This window comes from Lissotriton vulgaris, unplaced genomic scaffold (genome assembly GCF_964263255.1).
Source record: "Lissotriton vulgaris unplaced genomic scaffold, aLisVul1.2 SCAFFOLD_1621, whole genome shotgun sequence".
Taxonomy (NCBI): Eukaryota; Metazoa; Chordata; class Amphibia; order Caudata; family Salamandridae; genus Lissotriton; species Lissotriton vulgaris.
The window spans coordinates 319921-345805 of record NW_028251953.1 but is presented as its reverse complement, the minus strand read 5'-3'; the positions used below and the strand labels follow the sequence as shown (position 1 = coordinate 345805).

The 25885-nt window shown below is 43.1% G+C and overlaps 1 protein-coding gene across 2 annotated transcripts in view; it reads right to left on the bottom strand.

Annotated features, from left to right (window-relative positions):
- Nucleotides 1–25885, bottom strand: part of LOC147662704 (vomeronasal type-2 receptor 26-like) — a 338010-nt gene that overhangs the window by 84191 nt on the left and 227934 nt on the right. For both annotated transcript variants that reach the window (XM_086950960.1, XM_086950961.1), the window contains one exon: nt 19549–19672. In XM_086950960.1, coding sequence (XP_086807086.1) covers nt 19549–19672 — 124 coding nt within the window. The remainder of the gene's footprint in view (nt 1–19548; nt 19673–25885) is intronic.

Here is a 25885-nt window from a genome sequence, read left to right as displayed (position 1 = left end):
AACACAGTGAGGTTGTCGGGTTGTACGCTTTTAGTGAAAACTTTGTCTTTTGCAACAATTTGTAGCAGAAGGAAAACCTGTAGAGGAAACTGCTTCCTAAAGTCGATAGTGTGCATAGAAAAACTCTGCAAAAGGGATATTGCCAAGAAAAATCCTACATGGGTTTGAATAAACCTGCATATTATCTTTCAATGTAGAGAAAAACAGTATGAATGGAAGAAAAACTTTAGAGCTAATGGCGAAAATTGAATTGTTGCCAATTTGAAATAAAAAAAACTGCACAGCCCCCTTGATGTAGGCTGACCTTTTGGCTGCATTGCATAGAGCTAAGGGAAGAGCAGAGGAAGCAGGCAATGTGACCCCCACATACTCTTTCTCCAGCCTTCCGCTGCCATCTTCACTGAAGTACTGGCAATCTCTCGAGAGGAAGTTGGTGATGCCTCAGTCGGGACTCGGAGACATTATACAGCTCCTGTCCACATCCATCTCAGACACTCTCTGATCATCCTTCTAGTTAAATTCACAGGTACGACACATGGGCAATAGAGAATAGCATCACATAAGCTCCTATTAGGATTATCAGATTTAATTTCACCACAAGTTTTTTAAAGTAGGTGGGCGGTAAGCTCTGCTACGCAGCGTAGCAGAGGTTTTTGCTGAACTCTGCGCTCCAAGCGGAGCGCGGAGTGGGTCAAACCCTGAAAACTCCACTAGCGGAGCAGAGTCCACTGCCCACCCTTAATGTTGATGACATAAATCTAATGGTCGATGACTTAAACACAAACTTAGCCAGAGTAGATCACATTATTTTGAGATTTGCTGAATATGGCTACATAGTCAATTTCAGAAAACTAAAATTTCTTTTCTTAGTGTCTCATTCTTAAGATTTGAACTTTCAAATGAAGGCAAAAGGCTTTCTATAAATTTCTTAGATTAATGTGTGTCTCTTACAACCACAAACACCATAAAAAAGGTACAGTTGCTTTTTTCTCAACGTTGGTTAAACATACATACCAGACTACGCACAACTGGTTAAACGCTGTATGACTTAATTTGTCCTGATTTTTCCTAGACAAACGTTTGACTACAGAACATTCAAATATCCTCAGAACATTCCAAACTAACGTGCTTACATCCAGACACTTGAGCACTTGTCCCAACACAACTAACTGGATGATCTGCTTGGTTGCAGGATCCACTGAATATAACTATGTCACCTTTAAGGAGGGAGACACTGTGCCAATTGCATATAAATCCCATTTTTATTTGTATGCTGAAATGCATTTTTCACAACAGAATTAATACTGACTACAGTTTAGACAGCTGTTATAAAGGAAAGATAGTTAGCCCAGGGGAAATGCATAATTGTCCATACTCCCGTCCCAGCCTTAGAGGCAGTTACCAAGGCAACCATTCCAAAAGCCTAACTTCCAAGATGGATACAATGGACCGCCTCATTAACAGCTAGTGATTTTAACTATGTCTTTGACCCTACCTTGCAAACTCAAGAGTTCCTCTAGTATGAACAAGAATACCCTGTGCCCAGTGATGTTTTGCCTCTTAATCATTATGGTTACATAATATATACTGATGGTTCAGTTCAGCCTGCTATTGGCACTAAGAAACAAAATTCAGCTGCTTGCTCTGGAGTTTAGTGTCAGGAAAAAGGAAGAAACCCATCAACAAAAACATTTACATAATCCTTAGGAGATTGCACTGCAGGCTAAACTCAAAGCTTTAATTCAGGCACTAAAGAATATGGATCTTGAATTCTCCAAACTTTTAGTGTGTGATTTGTATTATTGGGACCAGTCCATTAATCAACATTTACATTATTGGTGCCTAAATGGATTCAGAGATTCTTATAAAAATACTATTAAGAATAGATTACTTTTGGGAAAGGTGGCACATCTTTAAAAAAAGATCCAGCAAAATTCTCCTACCTACTGAGTGCCAAAAATATACCTTTTGCATGCATTCCCGGGGTGGGTGATCAAGTTAAACCCAACTAAGACCGCAGGCTAGGATTAATCATAGCTGCTCATAAAGATTGGCATCTGCCCATGCAGGTGTGGCTTACAGTTTATTTAGTACAGAAATGCTATTGGTGGCATGGTCTGTCTCACAGACTGAACAATTTGTCCTTGGCTGAAATTTTTGACAGCAAATTAAAAGCTCCACCACAACTCGCCCTCTACAGACATCCCTTCTCATTTTGAGTAAATATTTGGGTCACTGTAGACATCTGAACTCAGGTGGTGCATTTAAATGTATTCTTTAGGCCATAGATTAATTTCTATATTCCTATGGGTGTGGCCACAGGGATCAGCTGATGCTCAAACTGTTGTTACGGACTCACAAATTTTTATTGGGACATATGCAGTAGCAACATTCCACCCGGACCAGAGCCCAGCATTTGTCCCTAAGGCTTACCGGCATACCATGGGAACTCTGGGTATTGCTGACCATTATTCCCCCCCCTACATCATATTGAGGGTAATTCGATACTGGAGAAGAAAAAACAGTTTTTAATAGCGAGAGTATTATTTTCAAGTCATAGTTGTATTCATCACTTCCATGGAGTCCAGAGAGCTATAAATAATCTGCTTAGGCGATTCATGGGTGGTCAGACCCCTATGAAGTCTTCTGTGGGGTCCAGATGTACGTTCCAGATCACAACAACCCTGGCACAGAGGCAGGACAAGACAGGCCTTCTGACATCCATGAAGGTTTTGCTGTCTTACAGGAACTCCAAGACTTCCGAGATGAGCACTCAAATGAAATTTCCAAATGTTCTGCCACTGATGAAGTGAAGAAGCAACCAGCAACTTCCAGCTGGATTTCTAAAGTTGAAGATCTATTTTATTAGACTATTACTGAAAAAAAAAAGTGGTCCATTATACGGAGCACCAACTTTAGGTTCAAATGGGTGGTTAGTATGACGAATGGAAACTAATGGTTGGAACGCTCATTTTTTAAACTCTTGCACAGGTTTTAAAGCTACCCCCAATACATGCAGTCACTACATTTAGGGATAGTAACCACATAGCGTAGAAAAGTTATTCCACTTTGTCTGCAGTTAAAAAACTTAATTTCTCCTTTCCGATGACATAGATTTACATGGACATGGGCTTATAAGATTTCTTCTTGGGTCGTAGGTCACCACTTTCTAGAAGATTCAATTATGCCACTTATAATGAAATTCTCAGCAGGTAGCTGCCGATCGCTTATGAAAAATTGACAGGTATATTTGGAAAAAGCATTGATTGTTGTGGACAATGGCATAACTACATTGTTGAATCTAATTTATTCTTTGAATAATATTGCATCATCGGCATTTGATGTAATACAGAATGACATGTCTCACCTCCAGCATAGGCAAAGTCAGCTGAGATAGATTGTTAAATTGAGTTGGACATTGCAGGTTTTTAAATCAAACTTTGTGTCACGAAAATATCTGAACTCAACAGAGTAGTTTTTCCCTTACAGAGCCATGTTTTTAACTGGTTTCTGAATTCAGCATCCAGAAGGATCTTACAGAGAACAAATGAAAGCCTGTTCCATGCTTTGGTGGCAAGTAACAAGAAGGCTCCACCAGCTTTTTTTAAGCACTTAATGCAGGGAACACCCAACAGAGAAGCTAATGCTGAACGCAGCACTCTGTAAGGACAGGAGGGCACAAATCTCCCAGTAAGGTATCCTGGACTAGCTTGAAACACTGCCCTAAGGATCAGTATGAGGGATTTAAATAATATCCTCTTCCTGACAGATAATCAGTGTAAGGGGTTAAGAACAGGAGATATGGAAGTGCGGCTAGGCAAATGGAGATAAAACTTTGCTGCAGCATTTTGAACAATCTGAAGGTGACTTATCAAGGCTTCTGAGACACAGAGGTAGAGGAAATTAACATAATCCAGGCATAATGTAATAAATGCATTGATAATTATTTTCCTGCAATACTGGTGCAAAAGGAACATAAATGTCCTAAGATTGCAAAGCACAGGCTCACTACAATAGAGGTCTTTGATTGCATGGACAAGTGATTGTCAAACTAAACCCCATAATGTTTATTCAGCAAAGAAGGGGTTGAGCAGTGCAGAGGGCCAGATGTCTTCTCACTGGTTCAAGGCATGGGATCAAAACAGAATAATCTCTGTTTTTTTGTTGTTGCGTCTGCTATATGTTGCTGAATACAACCCCTTCATAACATAAATCCTGTCTCTTCTATTACCATTGATTATCAAGTCCAGGTTGATGGACCTTGCCCTGAATATTTTTGACAACACTATTAGCTCTTATTACTTGATGAGTTTGGCACATGCTGTTTTTCCTGTGACTGTATGGGGAGATCGCGAAGGGGGAGGGATGGCACTTATCATGACTAGAAATTATCAGAAAGATCTTGCTAACATATCTCTTGAGGCCAGCATGGAAGAGAGATGTAAATTTTCTCAAAGATGCTCTTCTTCTCATCAAGTTTCAGGGGCAGCTTCAAAAATGCCTTTAACCCGCTACCGCTGTTAAAAGGACCAAAAAGGATATGGAGGCTTCCCCTAAATCACCTTCCCCCTTGATGACGAAAGATCTAACTAAACAGATTAAAGCTCTGAACGCTTTTGTTGTTGAAACTATGCTGTTCCATCAAAGAATTAAGGAAAAATGTTTTTTTCATGATACAACAGTATAGGCCATTGAACAGAGAGTGAGTGATTTTGATGATTCCATACCAGATGTTTCCCATAAGGTCAAGGAAATTGAACACCTCAAAAAACATCAAAGGACTTGGAAAACAGAAACAGGATAAATAATCTTAGTCTGTATGGTATACCAAAGGCCACTGAAATTATGTAATTATGTGGCAATTTGTTTGCATAAATATAGATCTGCTGCATTTGCTATATATCTCCTGCATAATTTGTAGATTTTAACAAAAAACGTTTTTGTGTCTAGCTCAAATGGTTCAAAAGTTATTAGAATCACAGCAAACGGTTACAGCACAAAGGATGCATATTTGCAAAGATTGACTCGTCACCTTTGTGTTACTTATAGCTATGTTTCAATCAATCAATCAAGAATTTGTAGAGCGCAATACTTACCCGTGAGGGTCTCAAGGCCCTGGGGACAAAAAGGGGGGGAGCTACTGGTCGAACAGCCAGGTCTTGAGTAGCCTCCTGAAAGTCAGCAGGCCTTGGGGCTGTCGTAGGCTCAGTGGGAGGGTGTTCCAGGTCTTGGCGGCGAGGTAGGAGAAGGATCTGCCACTGGTGGTTGTTCTTCGGATGTGAGGGGCGAGGGCGACGTCGGCGGCATGGAGCTGGTGGTTGGGGATGTAGAAGAAGAGTTGTCTGTTGAGGTATGCTGGGCCGGTCTTGTGCAATGCCTTGTGTTCGTGGATGAGGAGCTTGAAGGAAATCCTCTGGTTGACGGGGAGCCAGTGAAGGTTTCTCAGGTGGGGGGTTATGTGGCCGTGGCGTGGTACGTCGAGGATCAGACATGCAGCAGCGTTTGGAATGCATTGCAGTTGTTTCAAGAGCTTGGCCTGGGCTCCCGCGTAGAGGGCGTTTCCATAGTCGAGTCTGCTGCTGACGAGGGACTGGGTGACTGTTCTTCTTGTATCTGTCCGGATTAACCTGTAGATCTTGTAGAGCATGCGGAGAGTGTTGAAGCAGGAGGAGGAGACTGTGTTGACTTGCTTGGTCATGGAGAGTGTTGAGTCGAGGATGACTCCCAGGTTGGGTGGGTGGTCGGTGGGTGTCGGGCTGCACCCAGTGCCATAGGCCACCAGGAGTCGTCCCAGGATGAAGGGTTGGTGCCGAGGATGAGGACCTCCGTCTTGTCCGTGTTCAGCTTCAGTCAGCTTACCTTCATCCAGTCGGCGACGGCCTTCATTCTTTCATAGAGGTTGGATTTGGCGGTGAGGGGGTCCGAAAGTGAGGGAGGGGACCAGTTGAGTGTCGTCGGCTGAAGAGATTATGTTGAGGTCGTGCTGTCGGGCGACTTGTGTGAGCGGGGCCATGTAGAGGTTGAACAGTGTCGGGTACGCCGCAGATGATCTTGGAGGCTTCGTATCGGAATTGGGAGAGGTAGACACTCTGGGTTCTGTCGGAGAGGAAGCGGGTGGTCCATTCCAGGGCCTTGTCTCGGATCCCTACATTGTGGAGGCATGTGCATCGTGTGCAGTGGCAGACGGTGTTGAAGGCGGCGGAGAGGTCCAGGAGGATGAGGGCTGTGGTCTCACCGTTGTCAAGCAGGGTCCTGATGTCGTCGGTGGCGGCGATGAGGGCAGTCTCGGTGCTGTGGATGCTGGGGAACTCTGACTGGGATGGGTCTACAATGCTGTTTTCTTTGAGGTATCTGGTAAGCTGTCTGTTGACGATCTTCTCGATGACCTTGGCTGGGAACAGAAGCAAGGAGATGGGCTGGAAGTTTTTTTAGGTCTTTCAGGTCCACCTCAGGTTTTTTGAATAGGGTGTTGATCTCGGCGTGTTTCCAGTTCTCTGGGAAGGTCGCGGTCTCGAAGGAGAGATTGATTATGTTGCACAGGTGGGGTGCAATGGAGCTGCTGGCTTTGTTGAAGATGTGGTGCGGGAGTGGGTCTGACGGGTAGCCGGAATGGACTGTGATCATGGTCTTGATAGTGTTGGCCCTGGCTGGCAGGGGGTCGTGGTCGATGTTGTGCGGGGTGTCTGGAATGTCGATGTCTGTTGGGGCTGTCTGGGCGTTGAAGCTGTCGTGGGTGTCAGCGATCTTGCGGTGGAGGAAGGTGGCGAGAGAGTCACACAGGGCGTGCGACGGCGGGATATCGTTGGTGTTGGAGCTGGGGTTGGAGAGTTCCTTTACAAAGTTGAAGAGCTCCTTGCTGTTGTGTGAATTGTTATCGAAGCGGTCTTTGAAGGTAGTCCTCTTGCCAGACCTGATGAGGTGATGGTGTTTGCAGATGGCGTCTTTGTGGGTTGCAAGGCTGTCCGGTGTCTTTTCATTGTGTCATTTCTTCTCTAGTTTCCGGCAGGTTCGCTTGGAGGCTAGGAGTTCTGGGGTGAACCATCTAGCTCTCTTGCTGGTGTCTCTGTCGGTGGGTTTCTTCAGCAGGGCGAGGGTGTTGGTGCAGTCGTTGATCCAGCATCTGAGGTTGCAGGCGGCGTTGTCGATGTTGGAGGTGTCAGTGGGTGGGCTGAGAGCAAGATTTGCGTGTAGTTGGTCTTTCGTGATTTTGCTCCAGCAGCAGCAGGGAATCAGTTGGGTGCAGTGGTATGTGGTGGGTTTCTGGAAGGTGAAGTGGATGCAGCGGTGGTCGGTCCAGAAGAGTTTGGTAGTGTGGCTGAAGGAGACATGGGAGCTTGAGGAGGAGACGGGGTCGAGAGTGTGGCCGGTGGAATGGGTAAACATTGTAATGAGCTGCTTCAGTCCGAGGTTGTCGATCAGGGTGGTGGAGTTGCTGTCGGTTGTTGGTGAAAGTTCATGTCTCCAAGGAGGATGTAGTCGGTGGACGTCAGGGCGTGCATGCTGATGAAGTCGGCAATGGATTCGCTGAATTTGGGTCAGGGTCCGGGGGTCTGTAGATGAGGGTACCTCTGAGGGTGGTGTTGGGGTCTGTGTGGATATGGAAGTGCATGTGTTCAGCGGTGCTGAGAGTGTTATCGGTAATGGTCGAGATATTAAATTGAGGTGCAACCTATGCCCAGGCACTGTACAGTGTAACAAATGTAATGATGCCAAAATAATGAAGTAATACTATCAGAAAATGTGCTGTATTATGTCGCATATTTAGCCTTTTATTGCTGCACAATTTAGTCAACCCTGCCACATAAGTTGGCCCTCTCCTGCTGCATAATTCTGATGGCCCTGCGTATACAAGAGGGATCTGAAGGATCCAACATGATCTCATTTTTACAAATGGCTATTCTTGATATGAGAGATCATGTGCCACTCAGCATGGAAAGGGCTCATTGCCTGGGCCCTAAGATCTCTTAAACATCTAGCACAAGGCCTAGGAGCATGATCATTGTCTTCCTGCAATTCACAGAATTGATGGATGTTCTTTCAGCAGTTAAAAATTAGAGCATTGTACTTGTTTTCTCAAGATGTTTTAAATGCTACAGCACTTAGAAGTAAACAACTTATTTTATTTCATCCACAACTCAAATCTAAGATGGCTGGACAAAGTTTAGTGCATCCATGATTTTTCAAGTTCACGTACCAAGATAAGCCTTCTACATGGGATGAAACTGTCGAGCTAAGAGATTTTACCAGACAGCATGGAACTGAAGATATCGAACTGGGTTGTTCTGTTACTTCAAGATTTTGCAAGTTCTTTTATCTGCGTAAGAAATGTTTAATTGGATCTAATATGTTTCTCCTTTCATGGTTTTAGGTGATCCCATGGCTATTCATAAATTGGATCTCATTGCTTTAAAAAAAATTATTTTAGACTAGTTTAGTGAATAGTTCCTTGTCCTATTTCCACATCCTCTTGTTGTTCATCTCCCAGTTAATTTTTGATCTATCCGTATGTCATTATGTGTACCTTCAGAGACCATTATGTTGTTTTTCTATGTTTCTACTGTTTAATAGTGAGCTGCATGATGCCCATTTTTCTTGCACTTCCTCGTGTTTTTTTTTCTTTTTCATTCATCACTCTGATATATATATTTTGTAATTCCTTTTCTAACCATTAGAGTCACAGTCTGCACTTCTGAATGTAGGTGTTCCACAACTCTTACATCCTTCTGGGTGTTTCAATTCATATTTGCATTGTTTCAACAATGACTAGGGAATTTTCTTTCCCTTTTTGTCACATTCATTTCTTTGTTAGTGTGTTCCCCACTTCTAGTTTTCTTTCTTTCATATTACTTCTGCGTGTTTTTCTTTCTTCTTCCATGTTACATAATGTTAGACCTGACATCATTGGCGTGAGTCTCCCTTCCATTTTTGACGGATTGCCTCCTCTGTTTTGACATATTTTTGCTAGTTGTATGTTTTGGGCCCTGTGCCACTGCTAATCAGTGCCACAGAGCAAGTGCTCCCTATGTTAAATTGATATACTGATTGGATTCCATGATTGGCTTCTTTGATCTACTGTCAGCCCCTAGTACAGTGCACATGTGTGCCCAGGGCTTGTTGAGCAAATGCTGCTGGTGGGCTTGCAGCACTGGTTGTGCTACCCACAGAAGCAGCTTGTAAAGTGTGTCTCAGGCCTGCCATTGCAAGGCCTGTGTGTAGTTTGTGACTGCCATGTCGACTTGGCCAAGTGCACCCACTTGCCAGTCCCTAAACCTTCCCTTTGCTTCATATTAGACACCCCTATGGTAGGCCCAAGGGCAGGGTGCATTGTAAGTATAAGGTAGGACATGCTCTGATGTGTGTAGCATGTTCTAGTAGTGAATTTCAGCCATTTTCGTTTCTCACTATTGAAGGCTACCTGTTCTCATAGACCAGGATGGGCAGTGAAGATTGTTACATCCCTACAATCCTAACTGACTCAGGGAACACGGTAGAAACTTGAGTTTAGTATGCCTGAACTCAGAATAATAAAATACATCTTTTAGTAAAGTTTATTTTAATATTCTGTGTTTGCAAATACCACTTTTAGAAAGTAGGTATTTACTTGCCTAACCATTTGAGCCCGCCTCTGCTGACTTGTGTATTCCTTGCCTGGGTCTGTGTGTGACAGGGCTGGGGAAATTCCAAGAGACAGTCTGGGACTGCCCAGTGGTCAATAGGGACATTTACCTCCAGATAGGAGGGGGAGAGTGCACCTGGGACCTGAATAGGGCTGGGCCTTCCCTCCACAATGCTGGTTCCACCCCCTGTGGCTTGTTTGATGTCTCTGCCCTGCACAGTGAAAGGAGAAGGGGAATCCTGTCAACAGAGTGCTCCAGAGCTGCATCTTCCCTCCCTTTTGCTGGTTCCACCTCCTGTGGGGCGTCTGATGTTTCTGCCCTGCACAGTGAAAGGAAGAGAAGAGTCATGTAAACACAGTGCTCAGGAACTGGTATGAACTAGGCAGAGGCCTCTCTGTCTTCAGAGAACAAAGGATGTTTTGGTATAAATATTGGGACCCAGTCCCACAGACTTTAGATCACTTATGGAAGAAGAAACCTTTCTGCCAAGGAGAAGAACCAAGGAAGCTGCAGGAGTTTGGACTGCCCCTCTGCCAGTGTGCTGTTTGCTGGGTTGGCCTGCAGTGGTTGCTTCATTGTCAAGGGAAAGGAGAAGTACTTTGTAAGGACTTTCATCTACAGAATATTCTCCAAGGGCTTGAACTGTGCTTGCCTCCTGCTGAAGTCTCAGGGCCAAAAGACTTCACCCCCAGCTCCCTCCTGAATTTCCTTGCTGGGAATTCTGATTCCAGTCACTTGCGTGCCACTGGGAGCTGGAAGCGCGACGCATCGAGAAGAAGCATGTCGCCGCCGCAGCTGAAATCATCGCAACGCCGGAGAAGCGAGAGTTTGTCGTATCTCCCTGGAAGCGTCTGTTCATCAAAGCTGTCTGCTTTCGCATCCCGGAGAAGCGCGACGCATCGAGAGAGCAGTCATCGCGTCACCCGAGAAGCGCATCGCAGGGCCTGTCACGGCTCCAAAGTACAGAGTCGTTGCAAGGCTGCCAGGGTGTCATCGCATCGTCATCGCATCGCCGCATCAAGGGCGCCATCTTCTCGCATTGCAACTGGATCATCGCATCGGCATCGCATTGCATCAAGATGCCATCTTGCGCACCGCAACAGGTCAAGAATCTACGCATCACCTCCGCACCGGTAAGGCTCACGATGAGTCCCCTACTCTGCACAAGCATTGCGGAAGGACGCAACCATTCCCCCGGGTCATGGAACCGACGCATCTACCCTTCTGCGAGCCTTTTGTTTATTTTGCGTGCCGCATCTAAGAACTTTGTTGAGAACTTTGCCGCATTTGCCAACAACTTGAACTAAGAGACTTTTATCATCCTTTAAGTAACCTTTAGTATAGTATTGTGGATTTTTGTCATTTGTGGTCTTGTGTTTAAGTCTATATAAATAATACCTATTTTTATAAAACCTGTGTTGTGTCCATCTTTAGTGCTATCACTGTATTACTGTGTATATTCACAAATGCTTAACACACTGCCTCTGAGATAAGCCTGTGTGCTCGTGTCAAGCTACCAAGGGGGTGAGCAGGGGTTATTAAAGAGAGTAATCCCCTTGTCCTGACTTAGAAGTAAGGGTCCCTATTTGGACAAAGGCGATAACCATTGCCAACTAGAGACCCCCAGATCTAACACATAATATGTGTTTATTTAGGTCAAGTGTTTTTCAATCACATTATTTGTTATGAATCTTAGAATTATTATGTAAAATGTGAAGAGTTTTAAAAACCCATTAAGAGTCAAATAGGTTTGTCTCATTTGACTAGACCTAAGGGTCAGCTAGTATTATTGCAAGAAACAGATTTTTCTGATATTGAGGTTGTTAAACTTAAGAAGCAATGGTTCGGTGAAGTATTTTTCTCCTCCTCTGTCTCTAATAAGTATGGTGTTGCTATAACTTGTCAGAGGAATTTACCTATTTCTTTTATTTCACAAGAAAATGATTCTGCGGGATAGTGGATTTCAGAAAAACTCAAAATAGAGTACAATATCCTTTTAATAATGAATATATATGGCCCGACTCATTCGGCTCCACTTTTTTGAAAACTAATTTCAACCTAAATACTTGAACATTCTGGTGTTAATTTCCTAGCAGTTAGAGATTGTAATCAATTAATGTACCTCTGTTTTGATAGGTATTCCTTAGTTAGATTTGTTGCTAATAGTCCTCATAAAAAATTTCAAAATACAATTTCACAGAGCTCCCTATCTGACTCCTGGATCCTCAACCACTCATAATTCTCAAACTACAAGTGACTATTTAGTGTCATGTTTTAGTATATGAGTTTCATTTTTAAAATAAAATTGTCAAGTTATATTATATGAGTTTTATAAATCTCCAAATCCCTGGTGAGGTTCCTGGGTGCTGGGCAGCAGAAGACCGCATACTGCTGGAGATAATTTAATCATAGGCTTGTCGGAGGAGCCAAGTCTTCAATAGTTTATGGAAATGCATGTAATTTGCATTAGATCTGATCTCCAGGGTAAGAGATTTCCAAGTTCGAGGGGTCCACACAATCTAGACTGACCCAATCTCCTGCTTTGTAATGAAGGTATTCTGAGGAAATTATTGTCCCTGTATCTCAGGGTGCAATTTGGTATACATGTTTTAACTCGAGAAGATATAAAGGCTGGGCATTTACCATTAATAGATTTGAAAATGAGTTAGCTTGACTTAAAAATCAAGTGTTGTTCCAAAGGAAACCAGTGGAGTTTTTTCAATAAGGGGGTGATGTGGCAGGGTCTAGGCTGTTGAAAAATAATCCTTGCTGCCTTCTTTTGAACCAGCTGCAATCATTGATTAAGTCCTTTAGCCATGGTAGAGGGAATGGGAATAGGCAAATGTAGTGATAACTTAAGCCAGCACAATCTGACTCAGGGTATCAAAAATGAAGAATATGCAAATGTTCATAATTCTTCATAGTTTAGAGAAGCAGGCAGATTTGACTGCTCCCAGATGGGGTTTCAGAGATGCATTCCTATCAATGATGATTCGTAGGCTCTTTATAGAATTCTTGGGCTTAGGAGGATAACCCGTGATTGAAGCCAGAAGAAGGAATTTTACATGTCCTAATGAAATCTAATCTAAAAGCATCTTTAAAATCATTTCAAAGTAAGCTTTCCTTTAAAATATTTATAAAAGCCTTAAAGGTCATTCAACTATTTGGGATCACCTTTGCACCATAAACCTTCTTCGAGGTGTCCTCTGGAACCATCGTCTGCGGATGTGGACAACAACAATGTTACGTCTACCATTTGGAATCTCCATGTACATTGCAAGGCTGCTTTCTAGCAGGGGAGACAATTCATCTGAAACCAAGAGTCCCTTCATGCTGAGACTTCACACGCACTGGCCTGACATCTCTGTGAGGGGGTGTCCAGTTTGTGACCAAGATGGGCTCTTACATTATCTCCCACTAGGTAATGGTGTTGGATCGTCCCAGGGGGGATTCTTGGCTCCACACCTACATACACTCTAGATACACTTAGAGTAGGGTTTTGCATGCTGGTAGTACAACAGATTATTGCTTGGTATATTTCCCTAAAGATATGCATTGTTTTAGTACCATGGTAGAACTGCATCTACTATTTATGCTTTTGGTGCTTGCAATCACATTCATCTGCTTCTGTCTACTGATTATCGCAGCACATGTATTCTATACCAGAAAACCATTGGTTTAATAAATATATTGAAAATGTCCCATTGTGTATTCTGTGTATTTCTCCGAGCACAAGAATACACCAATGACTGAGCAAAAGGTTCCATGATCCTTGAGGGGTCAGGGTCGTCATGTTCAGTTGTTGCCAGAAACTATTATCTCCCTGGTATGATTAGGGATGTCTATGGTGGCACTGTGAGCTAGCTGGTCTATAGGCCAACATATCCTCTGGGGGTGCCCGGATTCAGTCTAGGCACCTCGCCCAAAGTTTATGTTGTCCAGCAAACATGCAGATCCTACAGATTGGTAGGAACTACATGACATAGTGCCCAACGTTGGGACATAACAGTGGCTGTGTTTGCCCCAGTCAGCCAAAACTGTACCAACGTAGTGAGAAATTACAGGAATTCACTGTATTGCATAAATGCAGTGCAATGCTGCCCTTGCACTTTAGAGTAAGGCAGTACAGCAAGGTGACTTACTTTCCTCCCCTACACCAAATTCCGAAAAAATAAGGGCCCAATTATCCACTGGGGGGTGATACCATACTCATATATATGATAGATCATTCCAGTATGTAGGGGGTAGAGTGCAGAGGGTGCCAGGAAGTGATTACGTTGAGTTTTCATCCTGGTCATTGAAAATCAGAGTGTGGTAAATATGTGGCTAAAGACCCAATCGGCAGAGATTGGTGCCTCAACTCTCATCAGAGGAGCCGAAAGTAGGTAGCCAGCGTTAGCTGCAATAGGGTAGTCCTTCAGTACTACATCCCAAGACTCTGTGTGGTCTGTATTATCTCATCCTTTCGGTACTTCCAGCTACATTAAAATGCTCTCACATTCAGACCATTTGAAACATTTCCATCTCCACCCCTGTATGGAGGGACTGGGAGGGGATTCTCATAACATAGATGTGTCATTGGGCATGTGCTAAGTTTGCAAATTTGGAACTGATAATAATGGATTGGGGTGTGGAGAACAATCTCAGTAAACAGACAGCCTGGGTCCTATTGAGATTCTGGCCTTTGGCATTCCACTTTTCCCTAATACATTGTGAGGGTCCAACAGTGCCGTAGCATATGCAAAATGTTTTCACCACCTAGCTGGCATCTAGGGCAAATTGCTTCGGTCCCTAGGAACATCACGTTGATGCACTTAAGGATGACAAGAAAAACTGACACATGCACAGCAGACCCACTCAGGGTCCCCTACACCCAACTAGCAGTGTACCCTGTACTGTACTGCAGATGAGGTGGGTGTGCATAGTTCTGTAGTATGCAACAGAAACTGAGTGCTATCATGGACACCCTGGAGACAAATCGATTGTTTAGTTTCTACTCTCCTACCTCCTGCCTTCTTCAGGCATAGTGCTTCCTTTTTATATTCAGTGCTTGCCACAGATTAATATTTACCATATTAAAAATATATATTTAAAATGTAATTTACGTTAATTAAACTCAGGCTTTAATTAAATGTGTTCATTGCTAAATTAAAATGTAATTGTTAGGTTGTGTTTTTTCCTTATTTTGTTTAAAAAAATGTTATTTGACTTGGAAATTGTGAATACCAAAATTATGAAATTCACACAAAAATGTAAGAATGGCTCTATGCTCATTATTCACAAATCAAATATACAAAGCTACATGTTTTAATGTAGACTTGCAGCGTGCAGTACATTTACTAGCTTTGGCTATTCGCCATTTCTGTGTATATATACAATACATAGTCTAAACTTACATGTCCCTATCCCCTGAAACCAGGTGGTAGAGCCTCAATTCAAGAATGTAATGATGCTACTAGTAACATTTGAAACAAAGTCATAGCCACTAGGGCAGAGATCTCCTGATTGTAAAGTTTAGGACATTTTTGTTTATTAACCTTTAAAATAAATGATGTAAATATGTCAATGTTAAATATTAATGCAAATTAAGTGTATACATGTACTTTAACAGTGGAGAAAAATAAAAACTACTACAGCACAATAAACTTAGTCTTGAATTAAATATTTAAAAATGTGAATATATTAATTTTAAAGGACGTATATTTTTTAATTTATTTGATAAATCCTACTCAAATAACATGTTGATATTCATATCTTATGTAGTAACATTACCAAAATATTCTATACTAGCAGCCCGTTCCAACTTTGTCCGGGTATGGATTGCTGCCGGCCAGTAGTATATTGTTTTGTAGGATTTCATTTTGATAGCATTTCTTATCTGTGACAGACCTGTGAAACGCTCCGATTCACAGTGCACTGCTGATGCACTTAAGAGTGCGCGTTCAGTAGTGTGTGAACTCAAGTTTCCCTACTTTATTTTTCCTTGCAATATTATATAGCGCGTACTCGACAACATGGCATGAGCACAATTTACATTACAGAAGAACACATTCATTTGTGGTAGGCACGTGGAGACAAAGCGATTTGCCTGGAATCACAGGATGTTGAGCTGATGCCGAGATTCAAACGTAGCTCCCCAGCTCTAAAGTTCGCAATTCTAGAACTTGTGGCGGGAGGTGTGTAAAAGTGTATGTCCGTGCTGGCCATCAATGAGAGAGACCTTTGCATTTTTCAAATCGGTGGTGAAAAAATATGAGTATGTTGCTGGAGATGTGGGCCGCCGTGCCACCAATGTACTTACCGGGGGAGGGTAAACACCCATTATTCCGCAACTTTCTTTCCGCATACCATCACTCCGCATACTTTCATTACGAAAGTACTATGACTCCGCAATGGCATTATAACGCATGGCATTACATTTTATATGCTTTACCACGTACACATTTACAACGAAATTCGCTGTAAATGCATGAATGGTAAAAGCATATTTTTTTTAATGTTTGGATAAGGTAAGTATGGGTATAGGGGTATATGTTTTGGGGTACTGAGGTATATGTTTTGGGGTGTTTGGGTATTTTAAGGGTTCAGATATAGTTTTGGGGTACTGGGGTAGTTTTAGGGTTTAGGGATAGGTAGGGGTTTTGGGGTACAGGGGTATTTTTAGGGTTCAGGGCTAGGTTTGGATTTTGGGGTACAGGGGTATTTTAAGGGTTCAGGGCTAGGTTTGGGTTTTGAGGTACAGGGGTATTTTTAGGGTTCAGGGCTAAGGGTGGGTTTTGGAGTAGAGGGGTATTTTTAGGGTTCAGGGCTAGGTTTGGGTTTTGGGACACAGGGGTATTTTAGGGTTCAGGGCTAGGTTTGGGTTTTGGGGTACAGGGTTATTTTTATGGTTCAGGGCTAGGTTTGGGTTTTGGGGTACAGGGGTATTTTTAGGGTTATGGGGTAGGTTTGGGTTTTGGGGTACAGGGGTATTTTAGGGTTCTCGGGTAGGTTTGGGTTTTGGGGTACAGGGGTATTTTTAGGGTTCAGGGGTAGGTTTGGGTTTTGAGGTACAGGGGTATTTTTAGGGTTCAGGGCTTGGTTTGGGTTTTGGGGTACAGGGGTATTTTTTAGGGTTCAGGGGTAGGTTTGGGTTTTGAGGTACAGGGGTATTTATAGGGTTCAGGGCTAGGTTTGAGTTTTGGGGTACAGGGGTATTTGTAGGGTTTAGGGATAAGTTTGGGTTGTGGGGTACATTTATAAGGTTAAGATAGGTTAGTGTTTAAGGATGTTGGGGTATTTTAAGGAGTAAGGGTGGGTTATGATTATGGGGTGCAGAGGTATTTAAAGGAGCAGGGTGGACACCCGGAGCTGGAATGTACAGAACCTGTGAAGAAAAAACAATGAAATATTGGGCACAACGCTTGCTTTTTTTTCTGTAATCCCGCGTCCCGCCCACGCCCCCAGCACACGCCCACAGCACACGATATGAGACATGGCATGAAGGGCGAATGTACCACACGCCCCCAGCATTTGTCACGCCCCCAGCACACGCCCAGCACAATGCAGACACGCCCACAAGGGACTACTTTGCTGGCACGGTTCTCTTACCTTTTAAATGTATATGGTGGGCGTCTGCATAGCCTATGTCCTTCTGCTGCAACTGCCCTTTCCAACGCTGTATTGGTTGTTGTGATTGGTGCTGTGGTTCCTGAGATTACCCGCCTCAAAGGTTTGGGCTCTCTCTTTATTATATTAGTATAGATAATTAATTTTAATGGAATTATTTTTAAATAATGAAGTTATGCTTATTTTAAGCTTTAAAATGTTTAACTATATCCTAATAAAGAAATCATTATTTTAAAATAAATTACTTATTTAACATTAAATTACAGTTATACATATGTTTTAAAAATCTAGGTACATTATTTTATTTTAACAATATTTACTATGTGGTGTTATTATAAGTCCCTGTCTCTTTTAATATGGATAGAGGGTTGTTGAAGTACTAGTTTTTGGCCACTTTTGATGCTGGGTTTAATACAGGCTAATCTGGAATGCATTTACAACTGCTTTCTGACTTACTCTTTTGGGTGTGAACTTTTTTTGCTTCCTAACCCCCCCCTACCCCCCCTACCCCCCCCCCGCCTTCGCTATATAATTAGCCAGACTTTTTTTCCCATAAGCAGCAACCAAAGTTATTAAGATATGGTGCTTTTGCTCTGTCCTCTAGTACTTGGGTACCTGAACTGCCTTCTGCCAATGCATGCTGAAAGTGTACCCTTCCAGCACACAATTCAAAGTTTAACATTTTACCACTTTGTATGCTTAATGTAGGGTGCAGCACACATGCACATGTGGAAATATTTTCTCTAACTTTACACCTGATTTGAAATGTATATTTGTTTGATGCCTATCCCTTTTATTAAAGTTAAAAGATATGGATTAGTGTCAACATCCATGGGTGAGTGCATGTAAACATCCATGTACCACCCATGGTTTGCCTCCATGGCGTAAACTAGCTCATAGTGCTACTTCATACTACTTAGGGTTACTCTCCAACTTAATTCAGGATCTGCACTGGAAAGTAAGTCTCAAAACAATACTTTGCACCAGGTTTGCACCACTTTTCTGATGCAAACCAAGAACAAACTCTTTGTAAATCCGCACCATAAGTGTAACACAATGATTGTTATTAGAATACTGGAAGATTGAGGGGAATAAACAATAAGGTTCTGAATCTATGCCTACTAATAAAATACTAATCTGTCACACATTGTGCTTTGTAGCAGAAATATTAACACTAGAGGCACATGTATGACAAGTTTTAGTGGTCGCTAACAGAGAATCGGGCAGTTAGCGAACGCTAAAATGCCTTTTGGCATGTACCAACCCTATTTCGCAAATTTATCAGCTATTACTGACTCACAAAATAGGGTTTGCGAGCCGGTATTAAGAAGGGGCATGCCAAGTCCATCTCTTCCTAATGGCGAGTCGCAGGGACACGTATGAATGTTTTGCGAGCGGAATGTAGTCGCAAAACATTAATAATTTACCAACTCCATGAAGGAGGCTGCGAATGTGAGTGGCAACATTTTTTAAGAGAAGGCAATGGTTCCATTGACCACTGACTATTGTTAAAAAAAATTAAAAGGAAGCTTTTCATTTTTTATTTTTGAAATGCATCCAGTTTTCCGTTAAGGAAAACAAGCTGCATTGAATGAAAAAAATGCTCTATTTAAACATCAATAACAGACATGGTTGTCTGCTGACCCCAGAAGTCAACCATCCCTGTGATTACAGGGCATTCCCTGTGGGTCACAAATTACAACCTGCCTCATGAATATTGATGAGGCCGGTCAATTGCAACCCCATTGGGATTCCCAAACAGTGTCTGGGACACTGTTATATATTGCATTTGTGAGTTTCTAATTGCAAGTCGCAAAATGTCACAATTTGGTACTCATAAAATGCTTTGGTCGTACATGTGGCCCTAGTATACCTTATCATGAGTCAAAACTGTGACTAGACAAAAAACAGATCTCTGCAGGCTGATCCAATATCGGTTCAGCCTGCCATGCAGAGGGCGCACCCTTGATCTTGGCACCTGGCGCGATGACGTCGGTCACACTACTCTAAAGCCAGCACTGGTTGGGAGTAGGTAGGGAGAGAGCAAAAGAGCGGAAGAGGAAGAGGGATTGAGAATGCAGTTTAGTTGATAACAATGGACTAACTCTGGCTTTGGCAGATCCTAAAATAATGGTATAATTCTGTTCAAATAACTTTATTTCCGTGTTCTTGCCTCAGTGAATATATGAAAACTACATAAATACAAACTACGGAGGCGGTTCACAAAGGTAACTTACACTTGTGAGTAATTTACATATGCAAGTCTTCTCCTTTGGGCCTTTGGAAAGGATCATTGGTTGGCATGCAGTGTTTTATCACCTACCACTCTTGTTGGTAATCTCTCCTTCTGAGCAGAGGGCACAGTCGTAGCAGCAGATGGGCTGACCCTCCAGAGGGACCTTCCTGTACCCAGGAGGACAGCTCTCACTGCACACAGAGCGAGGGACCTGGAGAGGAGGCGAAGAAGGGCTTTTGTGAGAAATAAACCGGGGAAGAGGCAAATATCCAATGTGACATTATCACACAAGCAGCAGGTTGAGAGACAACGTGTATATGTAAATCTATATGTAAATGTATGTGTCTTGTAAAGCGCACTGCTGCCCTGAGGCGTCGTGGCGCTGTAGACCGCTGGGGAACCCGTCCTGGCTATCCCTGTGAGATGGTCCCTACTGGGTATCTCCAAGGTGAAACCAGGCATCCCCGGCGAATGTGGGGGGCCGTTGTAGAGATGAGGCAAGCTATTGCCCAGAGTTGCAGAGTGTGATCCCTGGTTAGAGTAGGTACCGAGGCGAGAATTATCGAGTCCGCTGACCCTGGTCCACGACCCTGACGCGTCGGGAATTGAACCCTGGTCCCGGTCCGTTCTCTGTTGCCGGCGGGTCTGCCGCCTCTAACCAGTGAGCCACACCACTCCACTATATCCTCATTTGAGAGATAAGAGGAGTATGAAATGAAGGGCATTTGTCATAGCATCAGTGCACGTGGTCAAGGGAGTGAGAGATGTGGGGCACAAGTGAGTGCACCAGTTTGAGTAATACTTGCAGGAAGAGACGTAGGGCACTTGTGATCACATCAGTGCGAGGGATCCATGGAGGGGTAGACAGGGGAGCACATGTGATAGCATCAAGCAAGAAATCCAGGGGCATATTACCATCGCTTTGCGATATCTATCGCTAACTAGGCTTAGCAACAAATTTTTTATCGCTAAGCATCGCCGGAAATTATTGCTGAGATAACGTGCTATTAGCAACGTTTATCTCCAAAGTGATAAATTTTCCAGCGATAGCGTGAATATCGATGAGAATAGAGCGATATTCACACATTAGCGGCAAAATGCTCTTAGCCATGTTATCCACCTCCCATTGGATAACATGGCTTAGAACTGGTCAGAGCAGGTGTTAGTTTTTGGCAATAGCGGGAATATTTCCATCTCTACGCATGCCTTGCTAATAGGCGATAGCGACGTTAATGACTGCTTTCAGTCGCTAACAGGTTGGGTACGCCCACTTTCCATGTCATTAGCGATAAATATCGCTGACATGCAAAGCGGGACCCAAACCCCTCGCTATCACCTAAAGCTGTCGCTAACTGCTGTTAGCGACAGCTTGCTAATAGAGCGATAGAATTATCGCCGCTTAGCGTGCGAAAACGGCCGCTAAAGCGGCGATAATTGCCTATCGCCCTGCTTGGTAATATGCCCCCCGTGAGTTAGAGATGCAGGCACATGTGATTGCCTCAGTGCGAGGGATACATTGAGGAAGAGATGTAGGGCACATGTGACAGTATCAGTGCCAGGGATCCAGGAAGTGAGAGATGCGGGGAACAAAAGATAACATCAGTGTGAGGGATTCATACAGGGGGAGATGCAGGGCACATGTGATTGTATCAGTGCAAGGGATCCATGGAGGAGGAGATATAATGCACAAATGATTACATCAGTGTGAGAGGAATCCAGGGAATAAGTGATGCGGGCACATGTCATAGTATTAGTGTGAGGGATCAGGGAGGAGGACAGGCAGGGCATATCTGATACCATTACTACAAGGGATCTATGGAGGAGGAGATTTCAGGTACATGTCATAGCATCAGTGCAAGGGATCAGGGACTGAGATATGTGGGCATAAGTCATAGCATCAGTGTGAGGGATCCATGGAGGGGGAGATGTGAGGCACTTGTGATAGAATGAGTGTGAGGGATCCAGGGAGGAGGAGATGCAGGGCACATGAGATTGTATCAGTGCGAAGGATCCAGGAAGAAGTGATGCAGGGCACATGTGTATGTATCAGTGCGAGGGATCCATGGAGGAAGAGATAAGAGGCACAGGTCATAGCATCAGTGTGAGGGATCCAGGAAGAAGAGATGCAGGGCAGATCTGATTGCATCCATGCAAGGGTTCCATGGAGAAAGAGATGCAGGGCACATGTGATTGTATCAGTGCGAGGGATCCATGGAGGAAGAGATGAGATGCACATGTCATAGCATCAGTATAAGGGATCCAGGAAGAATATATGCGGGGCACATGTGATCGCATCAGTGTGAGCGATACTTGTAGGGAGACATGCGGGGTACATGTCAGTGAATCAGTGCAAGGGATCTAGGAAGTGGGAGATGTAGGAGACATGTGATAACTTCTGGTGAGAGATCCAGGGAGAAAATACCTAAGGGCACATGGTATTACAGAGTGAGGGTCTTGTGGAGTAAGAGACACAAGGTACAAGCCCTATTAATATAGAGACAGGAGTTCTAAGGGCAATGAGGTAACGAGACTGGGTGCACTTAGCAGGCTACGCAGGGTGTCCAATCCTCAGACTTATTTGAATGTGTAAAACAACTTTAAAAATAAGATTTTCTTCATATTAAGCATACTTGTTTGTGGACATTGACAAGATCTTGCTGACTCATTTCCACCTTTTAAATGGTGAAGATTTTCATCAGTCATGAGCAAGAGTAAATTCACTTCCAGAGTGCAGGTGTGCAGAAAACAACTCCAGTATTGGTGAAAATGCAGAAGAAGTGGTTCTCAGCATCATTTGCTTTCTAAGAGTACTTCTGAAAATGTTTAGGAATTCCCCAAAAATAATTACTTGTTCCAAATACAAGGATGAACTTGTTTAATAGTGTTTACAATGTAATTTGTGCCTGTGACAGTCACAGAACAAGTCCTTGGAGGGATGTGGAGTGGAGTGGCTCACTGGTTAGTGGCGGCAGACCTGGAAGCAGAGGACGGCCCGGGACCAGGGTTCAATTCCCGACGCGGCAGGGTTGTGGACCAGGGTCAGCGGACTCGGTAATTCTCGCTTCGGTGCCTACTCTAACCAGGGATCACACTCGGCAACTGTGGACATTAGCTTGCCTCATCTCCACAACGGCCCCCCACATACGCCGGGGATGCCTGGTTTCACCTTGGAGATACCCAGTAGGGACCATCTCACAGGGAAAGCCAGGACGGGTTCCCCAGCGGTCTACAGCGCTGGGACGCCCCATTGCTGGGGTAGCCATGCGCTTTACAAGACAACCTAACATAACCTAAAATAACATATGTGACAAAGATGATCTCCCAAAATATGAATAATAGGCGTTTGTAATTCAATTACATTCTTATTTATTGTAATATTGAACTCAACAGAGTTCCATATAAAGAATAGAGCAATTCATCCTCACCTTCAATGCAACAAAATTAAAGCAAAAAAGAAAAACATACCACTACTGTTGAAAGATAAATTGGTTTATCCATAAAGGTATCCCTCAGATGAACTAAAACTGTGTAATTAACAAATCAAATACAAAACATCATTCACTGAGAATATTTACAACCTTATTGAGTGTAAACACGCAATAACATTGGTGAATACAATGAACCAACATTCCTTAAACCTAATTTAGGTGAATCTACCTTTGTCTGACCAACTCTATGAGGCTAATCATGAGTGTAGAGTGAGGAAAGAAGAGGTGTAACCAGGCACCTCTGCTTTAGACCATTATTTGTCGCCACTTCACTGGAAAAACCTTTATTCCCTCCCATCAGGACCTGAGTCCAAGTAGAAAAGTGCAAGTCAATTATTAACCTCGGAGATGAGCAGGAATCCCAAGTGCAGACAGTTTTCTCCACAGCATCCCTCGTCAACCCTGTTGAACGCTGAGGAGAAATCAATAAAAGTAGAATACGTGTGCATGCCCCTAGCCAAGGGGTACTGTTCAATCAGGGTTTGTAGGGCTGTGATATTATTAAGTGTATCACAATTCTTATGGAAACCAGCCTACTCAGCAGGCATGAGGTTTTTCTAAATTCCTATTCCAGAAGGTGAAGTAGTATACTTTTGGCAAAGATTTTGCCAGTCACATCAGGAGGGTGATTTGTCTGTAGCTGGCAGAAGAGGGTTTCAAATTGTTTTTACATTTGGGTACAACAATACTTCCCTTTCAAGAAGATGGACTATCGCCGGACAGATAGCTGTACTGGAACAGTGGACATAAAGAGATTTCCCATAAGGCGGCTTCATGTTTAAAGCGTGCTATCAGGAGTTCTTCAGGGCCCGTAGCACCTAAAGTTCTTGAAGCCTTAATGAATCTCTCAATCTCCTCATAGGAAGGCGCCCATATATTTCCAGTGAGTCTGTTTCAACACTAAGGACAAACTGGTCTCTGCAGCTTAAATTAATGGCATATAATTGGAAAATGTACTGCATTCACTCATCATCCGATATTGAAATAGCCTCTGCTTTAACTCTAGTGTTGCAGTAGTTGGCTATTAAAGCACAATATTTATGAGAATTCAGTGGCCGCTGGTGGATTTTGAAAGTGGTGGGGCGAAAAATGCTGTACCCTAATGTAATATTCGAGTGAGCGAAGCGAGCGTGCCCGAACTGCAAAATGAGGGTGCGGGGAGCTTCTCCCCCCTCCAAGAAATGTTTACAAAATTGGATTCACAAGGTGGGTTTTACACCACATATTTACTGCAAATTGTTGAAAAAAGGGGGATCCAAATATAGCATTTTGAAGCACAAGTGTGAAGAAAACAGAATCAAATCAAAAAAGTGCCCAATCCTCAAACTTATCTTCTTGCAAAATGACCCCCAAGACAAGCACATACAACCAACAGAAACAGGCCCTCTGAGTGTTTCCCACCTGTAACACATCTCTGAACCACCTATGTTTTCCTTGTATATAGTAATGAAAATGCTGCAGTTTGTTCTTGTTTATCTTATGCAACTTACAACCATTGACAAAGCCTATAGTCCTGGCTGGCTGTAGGTTTAATGTCATTCATATTATATATCTGGAGGCAATGACAGAAGAAGCCCAATACCAGTGGGGCAGCACACTATGCTAAGTACAGATTTTTAACTTAACAGTTGTAAGCCACACTCATAATTACATCGGCTGCCCCTATGAGAGACCCCCTCATTTTTTTCGTCCCACTTAAAGCCCTGCAGACACCAAAGTGAATCATGAAAATATCTAATTATTATAAAGCTTCAAAGGGCTTCAATTCATCAAGTCCTCACACATCAACCAGTCAAATATTTACCAACGAGGGTCCACCTAGGGGGCAGAATCCCCACTAGTAAACTGGTGCACAGAGTAGATGGCAGCCTCTGTTCTCGTGTAGAATCAGACACTCAGACACTTCTAACACTGCACATGCATATGCTGACTTGCTTTATTGCAGGACTTTTGTGCATATGGCCATTTCTATGCTGAGAGGGTGCTGCTCAGTGCTAGCATCACACTGGGGTGTCACTAACGTGGGCGTGCACAGTGCTACACATTAACGGGGCTCCCATGATTCCATGTAGCACACATGGCATAAGGCTAACATTAAAATAGCAATATCCATGATCGGCAGACCTACAACTACAGACACAAAACACGGTGTCACAGGCCTTGCTCACAGGCCTTGCTTGCTTATATTTTTTAAAGGAACTGGAAACCTCCAATTTCTCGAGAAAACTCTAAATACAAAATACAATCCACCGGATTAACATAATCCACCATATTAGTAATCAGAAAATTCATATTCAATTAACTTTTAATATACAAAAAACTCTAGCCTCTTGTAATGATTTATTACAATTGACAAGTGACATCACAAACCACTGGTAGGCAGATTAGATCACTGCAATGTAACCTCCTACCTACTGTCAAAAGCTTGTCTCACTTCCCACTTACTCTCGTTTGCCTAAAAGCACTGTTTGGGTTGAAAGGCTTGACTTTGACTGTATGCCTTCTGGAAACTGTTGCGCACATGAAACGCTTGTCTCATACCTCTCTAACACTTATCTGCTTTAACAGCACTATGTGGGTTTAAATGCTGGACTCACATCTTATCTTCCACTCATCTGCCTTAACAGGACCATTTGAAAAATCAGGAAGTACTAACTTAAGGGTTGAATCAATGAGTCATATCGGACATGTATTTAGAGTGGTAAATTAGTCCTGGTGAAATTAATGTCATATCTTTATAAGAATCACATATTCAGTATCACACCAGTTTAGAGACATAAGAGTGGAAAGAGCGAGGCACAGTTTTTGAGTCTGTATGTCTATCATATACTGGCAACCACAGTAAATAGACTGGTCCATTCATGTTATTAAACTACAATTTATCTGTTAGCATGGGAGCTTGAATACTTGATGTCCTCGTGCTGTTGCAGTAAAAG